At 31.6% G+C, this 18,840-nt stretch overlaps 1 protein-coding gene across 2 annotated transcripts in view; it reads right to left on the bottom strand.

Moving 5' to 3' along the window:
• CSMD1 (CUB and Sushi multiple domains 1) overlaps positions 1-18,840 on the bottom strand; it is a 2,563,917-nt gene that overhangs the window by 236,308 nt on the left and 2,308,769 nt on the right. For both annotated transcript variants that reach the window (XM_031949178.1, XM_031949179.1), the window contains exons 43-46: positions 15,275-15,452; positions 12,327-12,472; positions 3,879-3,959; positions 1,686-1,799 (exon numbers count right to left, since the gene is read on the bottom strand). In XM_031949178.1, the coding sequence (XP_031805038.1) occupies positions 1,686-1,799; positions 3,879-3,959; positions 12,327-12,472; positions 15,275-15,452 (519 nt within the window). The remainder of the gene's footprint in view (positions 1-1,685; positions 1,800-3,878; positions 3,960-12,326; positions 12,473-15,274; positions 15,453-18,840) is intronic.

Here is an 18,840-nt window from a genome sequence, read left to right as displayed (position 1 = left end):
TTTTTTTCTTGTGTAGCATTCACACATTCAAAAGTACACAGCATCCCCACAAGGAACTGAAAAAACCTCCTTCCCTCTCCTCTTACTCCATTACAGGAAAGCATCTACTTGTGGTTTCTGTCAAAAACACCTTCTAAAAGAATTTGCCACTTATTATTTGATAATTTCCTGTTCTGAGTTATTATACTTCCACATAATATTATTTAGTAATATTGGCCTTCAAAAGGAAAATAAAGCATCAAACACAAAGCATGTGATTTCTGGTACATTATAGGATTTCCAGAACAGTTGAAGATTCACATCTTAAGATTCATGAATAATTGAGATTAGTTCTTAAGATGCATCTGTACCTACAGGAAAATTGGAAAAGTTCAGTAAACAACTGGCAAAAGCTGTCAACTAGGACCTCTGGAAAATACATCTTCATTATCTTAAATGTATATAAGAAAATTGTCTTGGTCATTTTTGAAGGCTTATCCCTAGTGCTTTCTAGAAGAGGGGAAGCCAGCTAGTTGTCAAATCTCTTTTATATCCACTTCAAATTCCTATTTCTTTTTCCTCCAACTAATTATTTATTCTTCAATTAAAATAACTGAATCAGCCTTTTTCCATAATGTTCATCTAAAGCTCTGAGTTGTGAATCCAGTGCTAAGACATAGATATGTGTAGCTGAGTAATATAACAAAGAGAATGACAATCCACTAATGTGACAGATAACTAAGGGTGGCCTTAAAGTAATTTCCTCTAGTCTTTATTCATTAACATATATAGAGAAAACGTTTTTTCCAGATAGCACTGGCAAAATGCAACTCTGAGGTTTTCATGGATCATTCTCATTTAAGTCAAAATGAAATATATCTGGCAAAATCTATCAATAGGTTAACAAGCTTTATTAAGTGCTTATTCTAAGATAAATACTGTGCTAAGTGCTAAGAGTACAAGGGAAGTAAAAACAGCACCTGCCCTGAAGGACCTTTCAAATAAGTTAGAGAAAATAACTATGAACCTACAAGATATATACAGAGCTGGAAAAATAATTTGGAAGAAGAAAGATGAATTATGAACTAAAGGACGCAGGAAAATACTCCTATAAGACATTGTATTTGAGTATTACAGAATCAAGGTAGACCGTGTTTAATTTAAAAGTATATTTTTCTTAGATGCACCAAAACACTGAAATGGTGTTGACAAAATGCTTTAGTCCATAAGAAGTAAACACATTTGTCAATCATCACAGAAGTAGTGTTTCCTTTTTGTATTTTGCATTTTGGGTAATTATATTATACATAACACCAAACAACTAACTATATAGGTCTTAAAATCAAAGTGATTGAGAAATGAAAAAACTAAACTAAATTAAAAATCTTAAAATTAAATATACTCAAATTTTGACACTATATAGTTTCATAGATCTTAGATATTGAAGGGAAATTAGGGGATCATATGTTCTATTTTAGTTTCTCACTATCCCTCAGAAAAAGCATTATTTCCCGGTAAGGTGTTGAAGTTCACTGACTTGTCCAAGGTTAAACAGCTAATAAGCAGCAGAAGAGAGATGTGGGAGTGAACCAGAAGCATAGCCTACAATGTTGCCAAATCTTTAAATCCAACTAGTATCAATCCATATAAAGCCATCCATGCTGAATAGATTTATTTTTATTTTTTTAGTGTAGGAAAGAACTTACCTTCACAGGTTGGGGGAGATCCTTCAAATTGCAACTGAGCACTGAGCTTACAGGTCAAAGTATCAGTTCCTGACAGTGTGTAACCAGGAAGGCACTGGTACTTCACAAAATCACCTAGAAAAATTAATAAAATTTTCTTGCAATTGTTTTATTTATGAAATAGCAAAGTGACATATGTGAATATATTTACATGTATAAAAACCATTTAAAATAAATCCAGGCCTTTTAACGTCAAGTATGCAATTCTTTTTTTTTTTATTTAATTATATACACACATTTTTAGTCCTCCATGTCCCAAGAAGATGCTATTTTCAATAATTAATATATTGTTTTTTCCTCAAAAAAGATCTGACACATTCTATAAAAATATTTTTCCCTGTCCTACATTGTTACCAGTTATGTAAATTTTTCAGACATTTGGATAGTGGTATCACAGTGTTCATTTTGGTCATATAATTCCATACTAATATCCTTATATGAATTAAAAGGCCAGCTCAAAGGCCAACTCCTCCAAGATGTTTTTCTCTGATCCTGCCAATTAGAAATACACATTTTTTTCCTGCTATTTAATCTTGAAGCCCTTTGTTTTGAGCATCTGATTAATGTGTGCTTTCATCATTATTATCCAAAGCAATGATTTTATCTAGAATAGACAATTGTTCAAGAAGAAGTTCAGAATCTCTCTTTACTAATGCAAATGGTCACATTCTACAATTTACAGCCAGAGAAAACTGCACAGGAACAGTGAGAGATTTAGTAACTCGTCCAGTGTCACGAAGCCTGTATGTGTTAAAGGCAATATTTTAATCCAGGATTTTCTAACTTTCTATCCTCCAAATTATGCTTCTTGCTCATTTACCATTATCATAATTATTAGGAATAACAACAGCAATAACAATGTCTATTAGCTTATGTTTCTTTGAGGCAAGGGCTATCATTACTCAATGTTGAATGTATCAATCACTAAACATCTATTAAGTCCCTACTAAGTGCAGGAACTGTGCTTAGTATAGGGAATACAAAAAACAAAAGTTAAACAATCGTGGTATTCTAGGAGCATATATTCTATGTGGGTGATAAGACATATGCACATAAGTAAATCTAAACCAAATGTGTACAAGAAAATGTTGGGGAAAAAAAGGTAACTAAATAGCCAAAAGCCCAGGAAAACCTGAACATAAAATGTCTCTTTAGTAGAGTTTTCAAAGAAATGGAATTCTAAGAGGTGGAGGTGATTTAAGAATATGTTCCAAATAAGGAGAATAACCAGTACAAAGATGCTAGTAAAAGAGTTGGAAAGTGCAGTGTCATGTTTGAGGAACATAAAGAAAGCTGAAAGCTACTTTGTGTGGACCAAAGGAATGTGGGAGTAAAATTATTAAATGGAAGATTATAGCCTCATCCTGATTGCCATTTTAGAGTCAACTGAGCTTAGAGACTGGACATATATGTTCATTACTCCTCACGGTGATATTAAGCACTTAAAGAGTCCAAAATAAAAACCACAAAGTTAGAACTTCAAAATAATATCAATTAAATATAATTCAATGTCATCCTCAGTGAAGGGGTCAGTTTAAACTTGGTTATAGTTTTAACACTGGTGGAGTCATGTAGCAAGAAAGTGATAATAGCACCATTCAAGTGTTTAGTCTTAGATCTACAACACACTATAGAAGTATTAAGTACAGAGCCTATAGAAGAACATGGAAAGGAATCACATGTTGACAAGACTTGAGTAGCTTGATATTAGGACTGATATGGGGTATATCCATAATAATGGAATTACAAAATCACTACAATTATTTTTTTTAAATTTCTTGTTCCATACATTGTCTATATCTCCCAATCAAAAAGAATTATATTTCAGACAAAAGAATAAACCAAAAACTTATCAGAAATATTTTAAAATAATATATGTAAATCATATTGAAAACTTCAAGTATTATATAATTGTTTATTACTATTAAATAAAAAAGTATAAGGATATTCACAATTGGAAAAGGGAAAAAATCTCATGTAATAAGACAATTCCATTAATAGAAAACGACACCAGAAATACCTGAAAGTTTTTTTAATTACATAGTAACAAATTAACAAAGTTATACTTCTACTAATTTGAAATCATGATTTATAGAGAACATAATACAGTTTAAGTGATATAAATGCATAAGGGAAATGGATGGAATATATTACCTATTTCAAATTCATTATCTTCAGTAAGTATCTCAGCCTGAGGAACTGTTGGTGGAGACTGGCACTTCTTTAGCTGATAAGCTAAAAATTATAGGAAATGGAAATCAATTATATTATTTTTGAAAATAGACACATTTAAAAAATTTCCAGTACAATATATTTATTTATAAATGTCCATAAGATTGAAAGGGTTGCTTAATCACATCTCTATTGTTAAATTAATTTTGATCAGACTGGAAACCAGTTGGAAATAGTAATAATGAACCTAAATTGATGAAGACAAAACAGTCATATAAGAACCTGAAACTCAACATGCATTACATATGTAATTATCCTTATACTTATACACATTTTATATTAAAGTTATAATTTTTAAAAGTCACTAGCATGGCCCTTATCTTCTAAGTATGTATATATGCATGTCATATGTACATATGTATGTATGTACTTTAATTTATACTCTACATATCTATATGTTTAAGTATACTTACATATGTGTATACTTAAGTATACTCACACACATATATACATATGTACATGCTCCACACACACTGGTAAAAGAAAAGTTTGAGACTTTTAAAAATTATGACTCTAAATTTAAATATAATTTTTGACTATGCAGATCCCTATAATTCAGAGCTCTATCCTTGGTCCAATTTTATATGTTTTTTGCTTGTGCCAGTGATATGATACTCTCTACATTATCTATTATATATCATATATATATGATACCTTCATAGTACACCATAGGAACACAAAAGAAACATTTATGATTTTTTGTCTTTTTCTCTTATAATATTCTGAATTCATATTTGTTCATGCTATTAAATTGGTAGAGATTCCGTATAATATTGTCTCTTACAATTCAGAATTGAGTATTACAATGTCACATCACTGAATTTGTCAAGGGCAGTTTAAAAGCAATTTAATCTACTTATCCTAAGATTCTTATAATAATACTTGTATAGCTCCCCTTACTCATTTTCAGCACTTTCAATTATTCTGCAATCTCCTACACATAAAGTATGTTACCTTAATGACCACAGATTTGCTCAACTAGCCAGTGGTCATAGAATCTTACATTTTAAACTAGAAGGGATCTTTCAGGCTACATAGTCAGATCCCTTATTTTATAGATAAAGAACCAAGACCTAAAGATTTGAAGCCATATTTTCTGACTCCAAATCCCATATCCCTTTCATTATTTCATGCTTCCTCATTTGAGGCAGGCATGGTGCAATAGATGGAGCCCTTAGCCCTGAAGTTAGAAAGACTCAAATTCAAATTTAGTTTCCAATATTAGCTAGCTTGTGTGATCTTGGGCAAGCCACATAACTTCAGTATCCTCATCTATAAAATAGGGATGATAGCATTTACCTTCAAGGATTGGTATAAGAATCAAATGAATTAATATTTGTAAAGAGATTAGGACAATGGCTGCCAAATGATGTATTATATAAATATGTTATTGTTAATATTATTATATACCATTTTCTCTTTCCTCTTATTTTGTTTGTACATTGCCCATTCTGACCCTTAGTGCCTTCTTCTCCCATATGAAGAATTCCAGAGTTTAGAATTCTTTCATTCAAATATAACATGAGATAGGATTTTAATCATTTTACCCCACGTACTAAAATAACACCATTAGGAAGCTATCAGGATTAGACATAGACATAATCTTGTGGATTACCTTCACAGAAAGAATTTACAATTATAGATAGCTACAAGTCACTTTTCCTGCCATTCTCAACTACCTGACTCTCAAATTATGCAAGCCTCTAAATCTTAATTATATTCCCACCCCTGCCCCTCAGAAATTTCTCACAGGGGTCCAGGGTTACTCTACTTCAATAGAATAAAAGAGGAAACTATTTTTAACTTCCTTGTATTAGATTCATGATGGTCAAAAAACCATCATATTATGACTAAGCATATTCCTACATTCTGTGCATTCATTCAGAAAGCTTCTTCTTCCAAATTATCACAGATTTTCTCCCTTATTACTCATGTTCTTTTCTTCCTCTGAGAAAATGTCTTGAATCTTCCTATTTAGTTGATATTATTAGATGCAACATTATTGCTTCTCTTTCCTTGGCCCCCTTCCTTCTAAGTGTGCTTTTTTTTCCTGGTAAGTTTTTTTTTTTTTATTTTTAATACACATTGCTTTATGAATCATATTTGGAGAGAAAATCAAAGCAAAAAGAAAAATTATGTGAAAGATTAAAAAAAAAAAAAGAAAAAAGAAGTGAACATAGAATGTGCTAATGTACATTCAGTTTCCTTACTTCTTTTTTTATATGCAGATGGCATTTTTTGTCCAAAATCCATTGGGATTTCTTTGAATTACTGAGTCACTGAGCAGAACCAATTCTTTCATAGTTGATTATAGCACATTCTTACTGTTATTATACACAATATATTCCTGGTTCTGCTTGTTTCACTCAGCATCAGTTTATATATATATATATATATATATATATATATTTGCAGGCCTTTCTATCAGCTTATTCAATATTTTTTATATTTATCATGTTTTATAGAACAATAATATTTCATTACTTTATATACCACAACTTGTTCAGCCATTCCCCAATTGATGAGCATCTATTCATTTTTCAATTCTTAGCTACCACAAAAAGAGTTGTTACAAACATTTTTGCCTATGTGGATCTTTTTTCCATCCTTTGTGATTTCTTTGAAATATAGACCCAGTAATAGCACTGTTGGATCAAAGGATCACAGTTTTTTAGCCCTTTGGGCATTGTTCCAAGTTGCTCTCCAAAATGATTGCATCATTTCACAACTCCACCAATACCCAGTTTTCCCCAATTTCCTGCAACATTTATCATTATCTTTTCCTTTCATCTTAGCCAATCTGACAGATGTGAGGTAGTACCTCAGAGTTGTTTTAATTTGCATTTCTCTAATCAATAGCGATTAAAAGCATTTTTCCATATAAAAATTTCTTTAATTTCTTCATCTGAAAATTGTCTGTTACAATCCTTTGACCATTTATCAAATGGGGAATGACTTTATTCTTATAAATTTTACAGAATTCTTTATATATTTTAGAAATTAGACTTTTATCACAAAAACTGGATGTAAAGATTTTTCTAGCTTGGTACTATTTTTTTTAATCTGTAATCAAAGTTGTCCATTTTGCTTTTTGTGATGTTCTCTAGTTTTTTTGGCCATAAATTCTTCCGTTCTTCAAAGATCTGATAGGTAAATTATCCCTTGTTCTCATAATTAGATTATAGTATCATCCTTTATGTCCACATCATGTATGCATTTTGACCTTACTTTGGTATGAGGTATGAGATATAGGTCTATGCCAAATTTCTGACATATTATTTTCTAGTTTTCCCAACAATTTTTATCAGCTAGTGACTTCTTACTCCAGAAACTGAAGTTTGAGGGTTTATCAAATATTATATTGCTATAGGCCTTGATTATTGTATCATGTGTATCCAATCTATTGCACTGATCCACCTTTCTCTTTTTTAGCCAGTAAGTACCAAATGGGTTTTGATGACTGCTGCTTGATAATATAGTTATAAGTTTGGTACTTTCTATTTTTTTTCATTAATTCCTTTGATATTCTTTACCTTTTTTTCTTCCAGATGATTTTTGTTATTATTTTTTCTAGTTCTATAAAATAATTTTTGGAAGCTTGATTGATATGGCACTGAACAAGTAGACCAATTTAGGCAGAATTCTCATTTTTATTATGTTGACTTGGCCTACCCATGAGCAATCGATATTTTTCAAATTGCTTAGATCTGACTTTGTGTGTGAAGTGTTTTGCAATTGTGTTCATATAGTTCTTGGGTTAGTTGTGGAAGGCTGAGCCCCAGGTATTTTATTTTGTCCACAGTAATTTTAAAGGGAATTTCTCTTCCTAGGTTTTGTCAGTAATATATAGAAAAGGTGATGATTTGTGTGGGTTTCTTTTATATCCTGCAACTTTGCTAAAGCTTTGAATTTTTTCCAGTAGGGTTTTGAATGATTTTCTAGGATACTCTAAGTATATCATCATATATATTCTGTGTCACATGTGTTTTTTGTAAACAACATATTGTAGGATTCTGTTTTTTAGTCCACTCTGCTATTCACTTCGATTTTATGGGAGAGTTCATCCTGTTCCCATTCACAATTATGATTACCAACTGTATTTCCCTCCATCCTATTTTCTCCTCTGTATATACTTTTGTTCTATCTTTCCTGTCTTTAGTCCTGTTATTTTTTATCCACCCTACCCTGCACCTTAAGTCCTATTACTCCTCTCCCCTGCTCTTAGTAGTCTTTTTAACACATTCCACTCACTCTTCCCTTTACCCCTTCTCTTACCTTTTCCCCAGTGTTTCTGCCTTCCCTTGTGTTCTGTCCCTTCCTTTTCTTTCCTCTTTCTCCTCATATTTCTTTATAGGGTCAGATAAATTTCTAAACCCAACTAAATGATTAAGTTATTTCCTCTTACAGCCAAAACTTATGAGATCAAGCTTCAGATAATGGTCACACTCCTTCTTTCTTTCACTCAATTATAATACGTCTTTTATACCTCCCCATGTGAACTAATTGTCACATTATATCTCCTCTTTCCTCTTTTTCAAATACAGATCATTTTTCACCCCTTAATGTCTTTTTCTTTAATATCAACACATCAAAGTCTATCCACAATTACACTCTCACTTCACATGATGCCCCCTTCTGTCTGCCCCATTGACAGATACAGTTCTCAAGAATTACAGGTATCATTTTCCCATCTATGGATGCAAACAATTAAACCTTTAAACTATATATATAATTTTAAATTTAATAATTTTAAATTGTTTCTTCTATCTATCTATATTCCAAGTTGGCTGTTTATCCAAAGAGGTATTTCACATCTTCTTCCATTTTTCATTCTTTTTAGTTTGACTGATTCTTGCTGTCTCACAGAGTCATTAGCTTCTATTTACCCTGTTCTAATTTTTAAAGTGTAATTTTCTTCAGATATATTTTATATCTCTTTTTCCATTTGGTTAATTTTATTGTTTAAGGGAGTGTTTTCTTCAGATAATTTTTTTTCCCTTCCTTTTCCAACTTGTTGATTTTCTCTTTCATACCTCTCATTTCCTTTCTCGTTTTTTTTTTTTTTTTTTTTCTTATTTTCTTATTTTCTCTCTTATTTGCCTTTTAATGTCTTTTATGAGCACTTCCAAGAAGACTCTTTGGGCTTGATACCAATTTATACCACTCTTTGAGATTTCTTCTGTGCACATTTTGTTCTCATCTGAGTTTGTGTTTTGGTCTGCACTGTTACCACAGTACCTTCTAGGGTAAACGTTCTTTTTCTTGCTCATTTTCTTTCCCTTTCGTTTAGTATTTCCTCTTTTTTTTTTTTTTTTTTTTTTTAATTTTTATGATTGAGCTCTGCTCCTGGGGTAAATGGAGCATTGTCTGAAGCTTCCTATGCTGTTCTGAGTTTTGACTTTGAGCATAGGACCCCTTGTGTTTGCAACCGGTAGCTTTACCTGCTCTCTTCAGGAAACAGCCTGGTTTCCAAAATTTGCCTTCTGAGTTTCAGTCTCAGGACTGAAGGCTGCCCCACTGATTTACTCTTTGATTGAGCCAGCACCAAAGGTCTAATTTGCTGATTTGCTGTGATTAAGACCCTCTCACTGGCTTTCCCAGAGTCTAACTGAACTGGGCTGAACAGCCTTTTCATCCCAGTGAGATTGACTTTTCTTGAAGTTTTTCCAGTCTGTCTTGAACTGGAGAATGGATTCATTTTATCAAACTCTGTTTAGAGGCTTGATTTCATGTAGTTTTCATAGGAAACTGGAGAAGCTCGAGCAGCTACCTGGCTTTACTTTGTACCTTGGCTCTACCCCCAGAAGTCCCCACGTGTGCTTTTTTGAATTAAAAATCTATTTCTTTTCAACCTGAAGCTATTACCATTTTCACTTCTCCATTTAAAAAAAGCCTCTTTCCTTCTCTAACTTGTAATCTTCCATTTGAATTGTGGGTTCTTTCTCAATCTGCAACTAGATGCTACTCAACAACAATAGCAATAGCAAGAACAAAAACCAAAAATATTCTCAGGATCCTCTTAATCCATTCCTTCTACTGTCTATATGGCCACCTGACAGCATGATACTATACTATTCAGGTTGGGAATTATAATGTTCACTATTTTTATGATTTTGGATTGTGGCAAGAGACTCAAGAGGAATAGATGAACTCATTCAAGTTTGGAAGTCTGAAGGTTAGAGGTAAAGAGGGATAGGTATAGGAAGAGTGAAGGGGGAAGGACATCTGTGAATATCAGAACTTTTCTTGAAGACTCAAAAAAGAAAGTCCACACAATGAGTCACACAAACAGACATGCACAGAGGCCTGTGCATATCTCCACCCCCAATTACCTGATATGTTGTTGTTTAGTCTTTTCAGTTGTATCCAACTCTTTGTGACCACACCTGAGATTTTCTTGACAAATATACTGGAGTATTTTTCCATTTCTTTCTCTAGCTCATCTTACAGATGTGGAACTGAAGCAAATTGGGTTAAGTTGTTCAGGGTCATACAGTAGTAAGTATCTGAGGCTGGATTTGAATTCAAAAAGATGAGTCTTCCTGACTGGTGGCCCACACTCTATCTATCCACTCTTACACCTAGTTGTCACCTGATAAGCTCTTCCTAACTCTAAGCCTCTCACAACAATATTCTATGCCTCAATTCAACCATTCTACTAGCAATACCGAATCTTCATTTATATTGTACTCTCCATATATTCTTTGCTCTCTAATTCTGCACTTAATAAATTTTGTCACCAAAGCCCAAGCATGTGATTTCCTAGTCTCATATCAAAATGATCACCAACTTCAAGAGAACATTTTAATGAAAAATTAACAATTTCAGACAGTCATAAGCCCCTCTTGCCATCTAGGCTTAGCTGCCTGCCTTTTATGTTCAGATATCCCCAGAGTCCAACAAATAAAATCTTCCATATAATAGTGTCTTGTTAACAATCAAATTGATAGCATTATTATTAAATTTATTAAGAACATACTATTTGAGTTTAGCCATTTTATGTCCTCAGTTTCTCCATTTTTTAAATGAAGGGATTGAACTCTAAGATACTCTTTGGGCTTAACATTCTCTGTTTCTTTGAATCTTACATGAGAATAGAATAGAACACAATAAATCATTAAATAGAAAATCACAAGAAGACCTGAGACTATTGAGATATCATATATTTTCCTCTACGATAGAACATAGATCTGTGGAAAGGGAAGAGGTTTGCATAAATCATACATCTTGATTTTGACAAGGTGTTTCGTTTATACCACAAAACATGCTTATAGAACATGTAATGGCATTAAACTCAAAATATTAGTTTCTATTTATTATTAAGAATCTCTGTACACATATGAATGTTCATACATTACCTATCCATTTTCCCTCCTAGTAGTCTCTTAATACTGTTATCACTTATCACATGCTTCCTTTTCTCTGCTTCCTGGCTTCCCTATAGACCCAACTAAAATCTCATTTTATACAGGAAAGCTTTCTTTATCCTTTTTAGTTCTAGTGCCTTCCTTCTCTTGATTATCTTTAATTTATTCCATATGTGGCTTATTTATACATTGTTGTTTGCACATTTTCTCTCCATTAGATTGTTAGCATCCTGAGAGGAGGCACTGTCTTCTGCCTTTATTTGCATCTCCAAAACTTAGTACAGTGTCTGTGACATTAAATATATGTACATATAATATTCATTTGACAAATAATCAAAGGTGCTAAATGATATCAACTAAATCTGTTCTATTAAAAACTTTTATAAGTAATGGTAAGTCTTGTGTTTATCAATATCTTGAAGTAAAAGAATTTATAGAAAAGGAGGTCTCTGAGAGCATCATGTCTTGCCTTCTCATTTTTTTAAAAGAAAAAGGAGCCCAAAGAATTGAAATTATTTGTCCATGTTACACAAATATCATTGAAACATCATGTCTTATTTCCAAATTCAATGCTCTTTCCAAGAGTTCAGGCTTAATTGATAGTTTTAATATCTTCCTTGAAACAATACTTGCTTCTCTCAATCAAAAAGAAACATCTGTCCATATTACTCTAGGAAAATGCTATTCAAATCCAAAATGTAGAATGAGCAGCTAATACAGAAACTCTGTCAAAGAAAAGTTAAACATATCCAAGATCACATAGCTTATCGATAACAGAGTCTGCATCAGAACTCAGGTCTACTACTTCATGAACAGCAAATCCTTTAAAATTTCCAAAAAAAAAGAAGTTATTAGGTAGGATATAGTTGCAATGTTATTGCCAAAAGCAGATACTATAAGTTCACATGTTTTGGGTTTAAAGATAAGTAATGGTTCATTTGGAAGTTTAGTCAAAGACGATAAGCATATTCTGAGTTATAAAAATTGGTGAAAATAAACTAACCATGGAAATTGAGGACAAAGAAACCACCATTTGAAAAGTCACTGTGAAACTTGAGGAGCACTTGATTGGTGGAGCTGTAAGCCGTCTCAAGGGCAGTATTACCACTGAAAATGCCAAGCTGAGGTGAATTTTGATCAGGACCATCCCTAGGGAAAAGGGGGAAAAGCTTTAAATTATCATTTAAATTAACAATCAATTTTCTCTTGACAGAGAATTTCATCTTTGTAAAAGTGGGCTAATCATTATAATCACAGAACTCATTATATTATTGGTATTCACATTAAAAAGCTAATGATTATCTTCATTCCAAAGTTGAGATTTTCAGAAAAAACTGTATAACAAAGTCATATTTGTATCAGTAATTGAAAAGTAATATGTGAAACTTTTTTTTTCTGTAGAGAAATTCACATTGTGATAGTTAAACTTAATGATATTTTTTAAAATCACTAATTTTCATTCAAATAATTTTATTTTTTTATATTACACAAAGTACATTATTGCAATTCTCTAAAGTAAGTAGTTCATGCATGATAATCTTTGTTACAAAGATGAGGAAACTAAGATAGAAATTGTCATATGGTTATATGGCTGATTAGGGACAGAACTAGAGAATAGGATAAAATGTCAGATATTCTGATTTTTAAGTCTGATTCTTTCAACTTCATTACTTGATTGATTTTGTTTGTCTGACCTAATTGTTTTTGGTGGTTGCTTTTGTTTTTTTCTCTTTATACAATAATAGCATCATATTATTTAGAGCTGGGATGACTGTTAAAGATCATTTAAATCAAACCCTTTATTTTTAGCAAGAAAGATCAGACAGAAAAGGGAAATAATTATTCAACATCACACAGCTAGTTAATTAATAGAAAAACCAGGATTTGAACTGAGGGATTTTGAATACAGCATATTCCAGGCATTTTTCTGAATGTTGTTGTTTAGTTGTTTCAATCATGTCCAACTCCTCATGACCCCTTTTGGCGTTTTCTTGGCAAAAATACTAGAGAGATTTGCCATTTCCTTTTCCAGCTTCTTTCACAGATCAAGAAACTAAGGCAAAGAGAATTAAGTGACTTGCCCAGGGTCACAGAGCTAATAAGTGTCTAAGGTCAGATTTAAAATCAGAAGATAAATCTTCCTGATTCCAGGCTTAGTGCTCTATCCATGATGTCACCAGAATGTCCTCCTTTCTAATACTGAACATTTCTCACCCACTTCTATAAAATGAGTTATTATAATAGAGAACCTTTGAAATTCAAAGGTTTCTAGATTATGAATCTATGATATAGTAACTGTTTCTGAATTACATAAACACTCCTTCAAAAATTACTGATTTTATCCTTAGGTAGAATTTTCCATTTTTCTCAGAAAATTATGTAATTGAGTCAAATATTGTTCCCATGTTTCAGAGAAGATGGAATCTATTCTCTCTAGAAGATTTATAACAAATTAACATGTAAATTTCTCTAATAAGCACAGGAGAGTGCCATGTACAAAATCAATGTGTTTCGGATGCTTGTCTTCATCCAACAGGGTTAATCCATGCACTTTAAGGAGTCAGTTCCCATTTAAGCTTTCAGTAAAATCAAGTTCAAGGATATTTTCTTCCTTTATACATAGTTTATTCCTTTATTCTTATATATATTCTTTATGTACTTAAACCATTATACATGATAACTGTAAATTGAAATTTATGAAAGATTTCTTTCCTTGAATCCCAGAACTATAGTTAGCAGGTCATCTAGTAAACCTTTTCATTACAGTTGAAGAAACTGAGGTCCAGAAAACTAAGTGGATGTTCAAGGTAAAACAAATGCTAAGCTTATGAATCAGGATTCCATTATCTTGCAAGTATCCATCCCAATAACTATGTACAAAATGATATCTTATGTCTATAAAGACATAATATATATATATATATAATTTCTCATTTGATCCTAAAAATTAAATATTTCAAAGGCAATTATAACCATTTAACACATAGAAACTAAGTCAAGGAGAGTTTAAGTAATTTGTTTAAAATTAGAGGGTTGATTAATAGCAAATACTGTATCAAAATTCAGGTGGTCTGGATTTTAGTCTCTCAATTTTCCTATTATACCATTATAGTAAATACTATTGTTTGTTTGTTTTTTTAACTAAAATCTGAACAGAGAAATGTGAAAGGTTATTGTCAAAGGCAAATTGTTGAGTTCACTTAATTCAAGAAATTCAAAATTTCTTCTTAAGATTGGAGCATTAATATTATTATACACTAAGAAATTTTTAAAACAAGCTTATACTTCTAATTTTCATATTCATACTGCCATTAAATGCCAAAATTTCTTTTCACTGATTAATAGAGATGTTAAAATAAAAACTCAAATGAAAAACAACCAAAACAAAAGATTTTAAAACTTTAGTTACAAAACATGCTCAGGATAAAAGGATATATTGGTTTGTAAATTTGATCTTTCATTTAAACACTGACTATGATTGTAATTATTCTGAGTTTGTGGGCTATTTTGAGTTTTCCAACTTACAGGGTTATTCAATACTATATTACTTTAATGCAACATTTATAAATAATTTTCTTGTAAAGGCAAAGACTAGAAGTTTTTCACTATCATAAAAAACTCATTTATAAAGTAGTTTTAAAATAAATTGTTTGTATATTGAAATATTGTATTCTTCCTCTCTCCTTCCTCCCCAAAATTTAGATTAGTTAATTTACAAAAAACAAAAACTTACATATGATGTTTCTAATGGCATAGCTATGGGGAAGTTCTATACATGTGATTTGGCTTTTTTCAGCCTTTTCCTGGGGATAATTTTGTAAATTTATTTTCAACTTTATGTTTAATCACAGTTTCTGGTGAAACCACACTTCACTAAATAATATGTAGTTACAGACATTGAAAGTCAAAGCTGAATTATCCAGATACATTATTTTCTTTAAGATCACATACCAGACTGCAATGTAATCGTTCACTGCTTCAGTCTGTAACAAGGTGAAGTTGATGTAAACCCCATGTCCCTGAGGAACAGTAATAAGCCATATGCAATCCTTTAAAATTGGATATTCATCTGGAAATCCTGGGGAATAAACTGTGCCATTTTGAGAGGTTACATTATATCCGCAAGGTGCTGAAAAGAGAGAAAACAATTAAGCAAATAAATAGAGTTGGAATGGAATATACATGGTATAATGCCACTACATCTATAAGATCTTTCATATCTAAATTATGTGATTATCTTTTAATTTGCTTTTGAAAAGTTTTAAGATTTCTAATAAAATTATAATTTATATTTGTATGATACTTAAAGATTTTTTTTATGAAATTAGATCAGAAAAAAATGAGCCTACAGGATACACACACACACAAAATTAACCATTAATTTGCATTTCATACTGATTAATTTTTTTAAATGTTTATAACAAATTCTACATCTCCTATTCAGAATGATTCTATTAATCCATGCTTTTCTTTTCTTCTGTGCATTAAAATAATAAAATAAAAACTCTGTTTTATTTTTGATATTGTTGTTGTTATTGTTGTTTTCCCCAGCACTGTTAGTAATTACCTATTTCCCCTACCTAACATACTTCCAATTAAAAACCAAGGAGATGGAGGGGTAGAAGAGAAATTTGTAACTTATAATAAGTAGAGTCAAACAAAGTGAATGCTCTCGGGGCCCATATCTAAAAATGAATATCTTGGAAAATGCCATCCATATCCAGAGAGGAAATGATGAACATTGCAGATCAAAGCATACTATTTTCACCTTTTTTTGTTTCCTTTTTTTCTTTTTTCATGGTTTTCCCCTTTCATTCTGATTTTTCTTTCACAACACGACTAATATAGAAATATGTTTAAAATGATTCTATGTGTATAACCTATGTCATATTATTTGCAATCTTGGGAAAAGGGAAGTTAAGGAATGAAGGAAGGAAGCAATTTGGAAATCAAAATCTTTCAAAATGAGTTGAAAACTATACATGTAATTGGAAAAATGAAAAATCATGAAGTAAAATATATACATATATATGTATACATATATATACATACATATATATAGGATATCTTAAATTATCTGTTAATTTGTGGATAGGGCAAAAGTTTGTGACCAAAGAAGAGATTAAGAGGTTCACAGGAGGTAAAATGACAAAATGTCATTACATAAAATTAAAAAGCTTTTGCACAAAGCAAATACAACTAAATTTAAATAGAAGAAAAAATATAGGGATAAAATCTTTGCAGCTAGATTTTCTGATAAAACTGATATATATATATATATATATATATATATATATAATTTAGTCTATAAGAATAAGAACCATTCCTCAATTGATAAACAGTCAAAGTTTGAATAGGCATTTTTTTAGAGGAAGAAATCAAAGTTCTCAGTAGCCATGTTAAAAAAAATATTACTCTAAAACACTAACAATCTAGAAAAGTGTAAATTAAAACAACCCTGAAGTACCAACTTGCACTCACATTCATCAGATGATTGACTAAATTGATGAAAAAGGAAAATCATAGATGCCAGAGGGTACAAGAAAATAGGCAATTTAATGCACTGTTGGTGGAGCTGTGAACTGTTCCAACCATTCTGGAAAGCAATTTGGAACTATGTCCCAAAAGCTATTACATTGTGTATAACCTTTTACCCTGTGATATTGCTAGTAAGTCTATTTCCCAAAGAGATCAAAGAAGTAAGGAAAGGATCTATATGGGGGGAGGGTAACAGCTAGAGAGAAAAGTTATCTATATCAATCATGTATGTGTGTATTTGTGCTTTGTAAATGTGTAGGAATGTGTGTGTGTGTTTAGTTCTTTTTTTTTTTTGTGGCAATGGATAGAAACTAAAACAATCCCCATCAATTGAGGAATGGATGGTTATGACTATGGCTTATGAAAGATATATTTCAGGAAAAAAAAAAAGAAAAAGGAAACCTGGATGACATATGAATTAATACAAAGTGAAAGGAATAGAACCAGAACAATTTATATAATAACCATATTGTGAAGCTAATCAGTTTAAAAAACAAAAACTCTGATTAACACAATGTCAAACCGCATTTACAAAGACTCATGATGAAACATGCCATTGACTTCCAGATAGAAAGCTGATTGATTCAGAGAATATTTCAAAGCATCTTTCTTTTTCTTTCTTTCTTTCCCTGCCTCTCTCTCTCTTCCTCTGTCCCTTCCTTCCTTCCTTTCTTTCCTCCCTTTCTTTCTTTTCAATTTCCATCTCACATTTGCTTCTATCATTTTCAAACATTTGATAGTGTTTTAAAGTTTCTTGCTTTTTCACAGTCATTAGTTTCTGCCTTCATTACCTTCGTTTTCAGGGAGTTCATTCCTTCCATAAAATTCACTACTTTCATTTCTGAGCCATTTATAATTCTAGTTTTCTCTTGAAAAGCTTCTGTTTCATTTTATTAAGATTTTGATTCATTTCTTTTTATGGTAGTTCTTGTGGAAAATTCATTATTTTTGAGACTCATTTGTTGTTATTGCATAATTTCTCCTTCAAGCTTGGATTTTTTTTGACAATACTAGATCAAGTATAACTTCTTACACTGTTTGGTATCTTCTTTGATTCACTTATATCAGCTTTGATGATGATGATGATGATGATGATGATGATAACTAGCATTTATCTAGCACTTTATAAGGCTGCAAAGTGCTTACAAATATTGACCTATTTTAATCTTAGAACATGTCTGGTAGGTAGGTCTATAATTATTCCCATTTAATAGATAAAGAAACTGAAGTAGATAATGATTAAGTGACTAATCCAAAGTCACACAGCTAGTAAAAATTCTACTTTGAGACTAAATTGAATCTTAAGGCTTCCTGATTAGAAGCCCAGAACTGTAGCCATTTTATCACCTAGCTACCAAAAAAAAATATTCTTTAATTTGTGATTCAGTCTGCAAAAGAATTCAGATTTTTGCTTGACTATGAACTCTAATTGGGCAGTGTGCCTTCCTCTTTCTTCTATCTTCCTTTATTCCTTAATTTCTTCTTTCCTTCCTTCCCCTCTTTTCTTCCCTTCATTCCTTCCTTCTTTCCTTTCCCACTTAAAGCACCTGTCTCACATGAAAGTTTTCTAAGATTTGGAAAGTGGTTCATGTACTTATCTCCTCTTACCTTTGCAATAACACTGTTTGATAGGTACCACAGGAATTATTATCACCAATTTCCATATGAAAAAATTGAGGCTCAAGGAGTTTGAGTTTTTTTGCGCAGTTACAAAATTTGTTTTTATACTTGTTTCAGTTCTGACTTCTTGTGACCCAGCTTGAGGTTTTCTTGGTAAAGATATAAAAGTAGTTTACCTTTTCCTTCTCCAGTTCATTTTACAGATGAAGAAACTGAGGCAAACAGGATTAAGTGACTTGCTCACATAGCTAGTAAGTTTCTCAGGCCAGATTTGAACATAGGAAGATGAGTTTTCCTTACTCTAGGTCCAGTACTTATTCAATTTCTTGTGCCAATTATCTGCCTCTATGCACAGTGCT

The sequence above is a fragment of the Sarcophilus harrisii genome, chromosome 2 (assembly GCF_902635505.1).
Source record: "Sarcophilus harrisii chromosome 2, mSarHar1.11, whole genome shotgun sequence".
NCBI lineage: Eukaryota > Metazoa > Chordata > Mammalia > Dasyuromorphia > Dasyuridae > Sarcophilus > Sarcophilus harrisii.
This window is presented reverse-complemented; position numbering and strand designations above follow the sequence as displayed.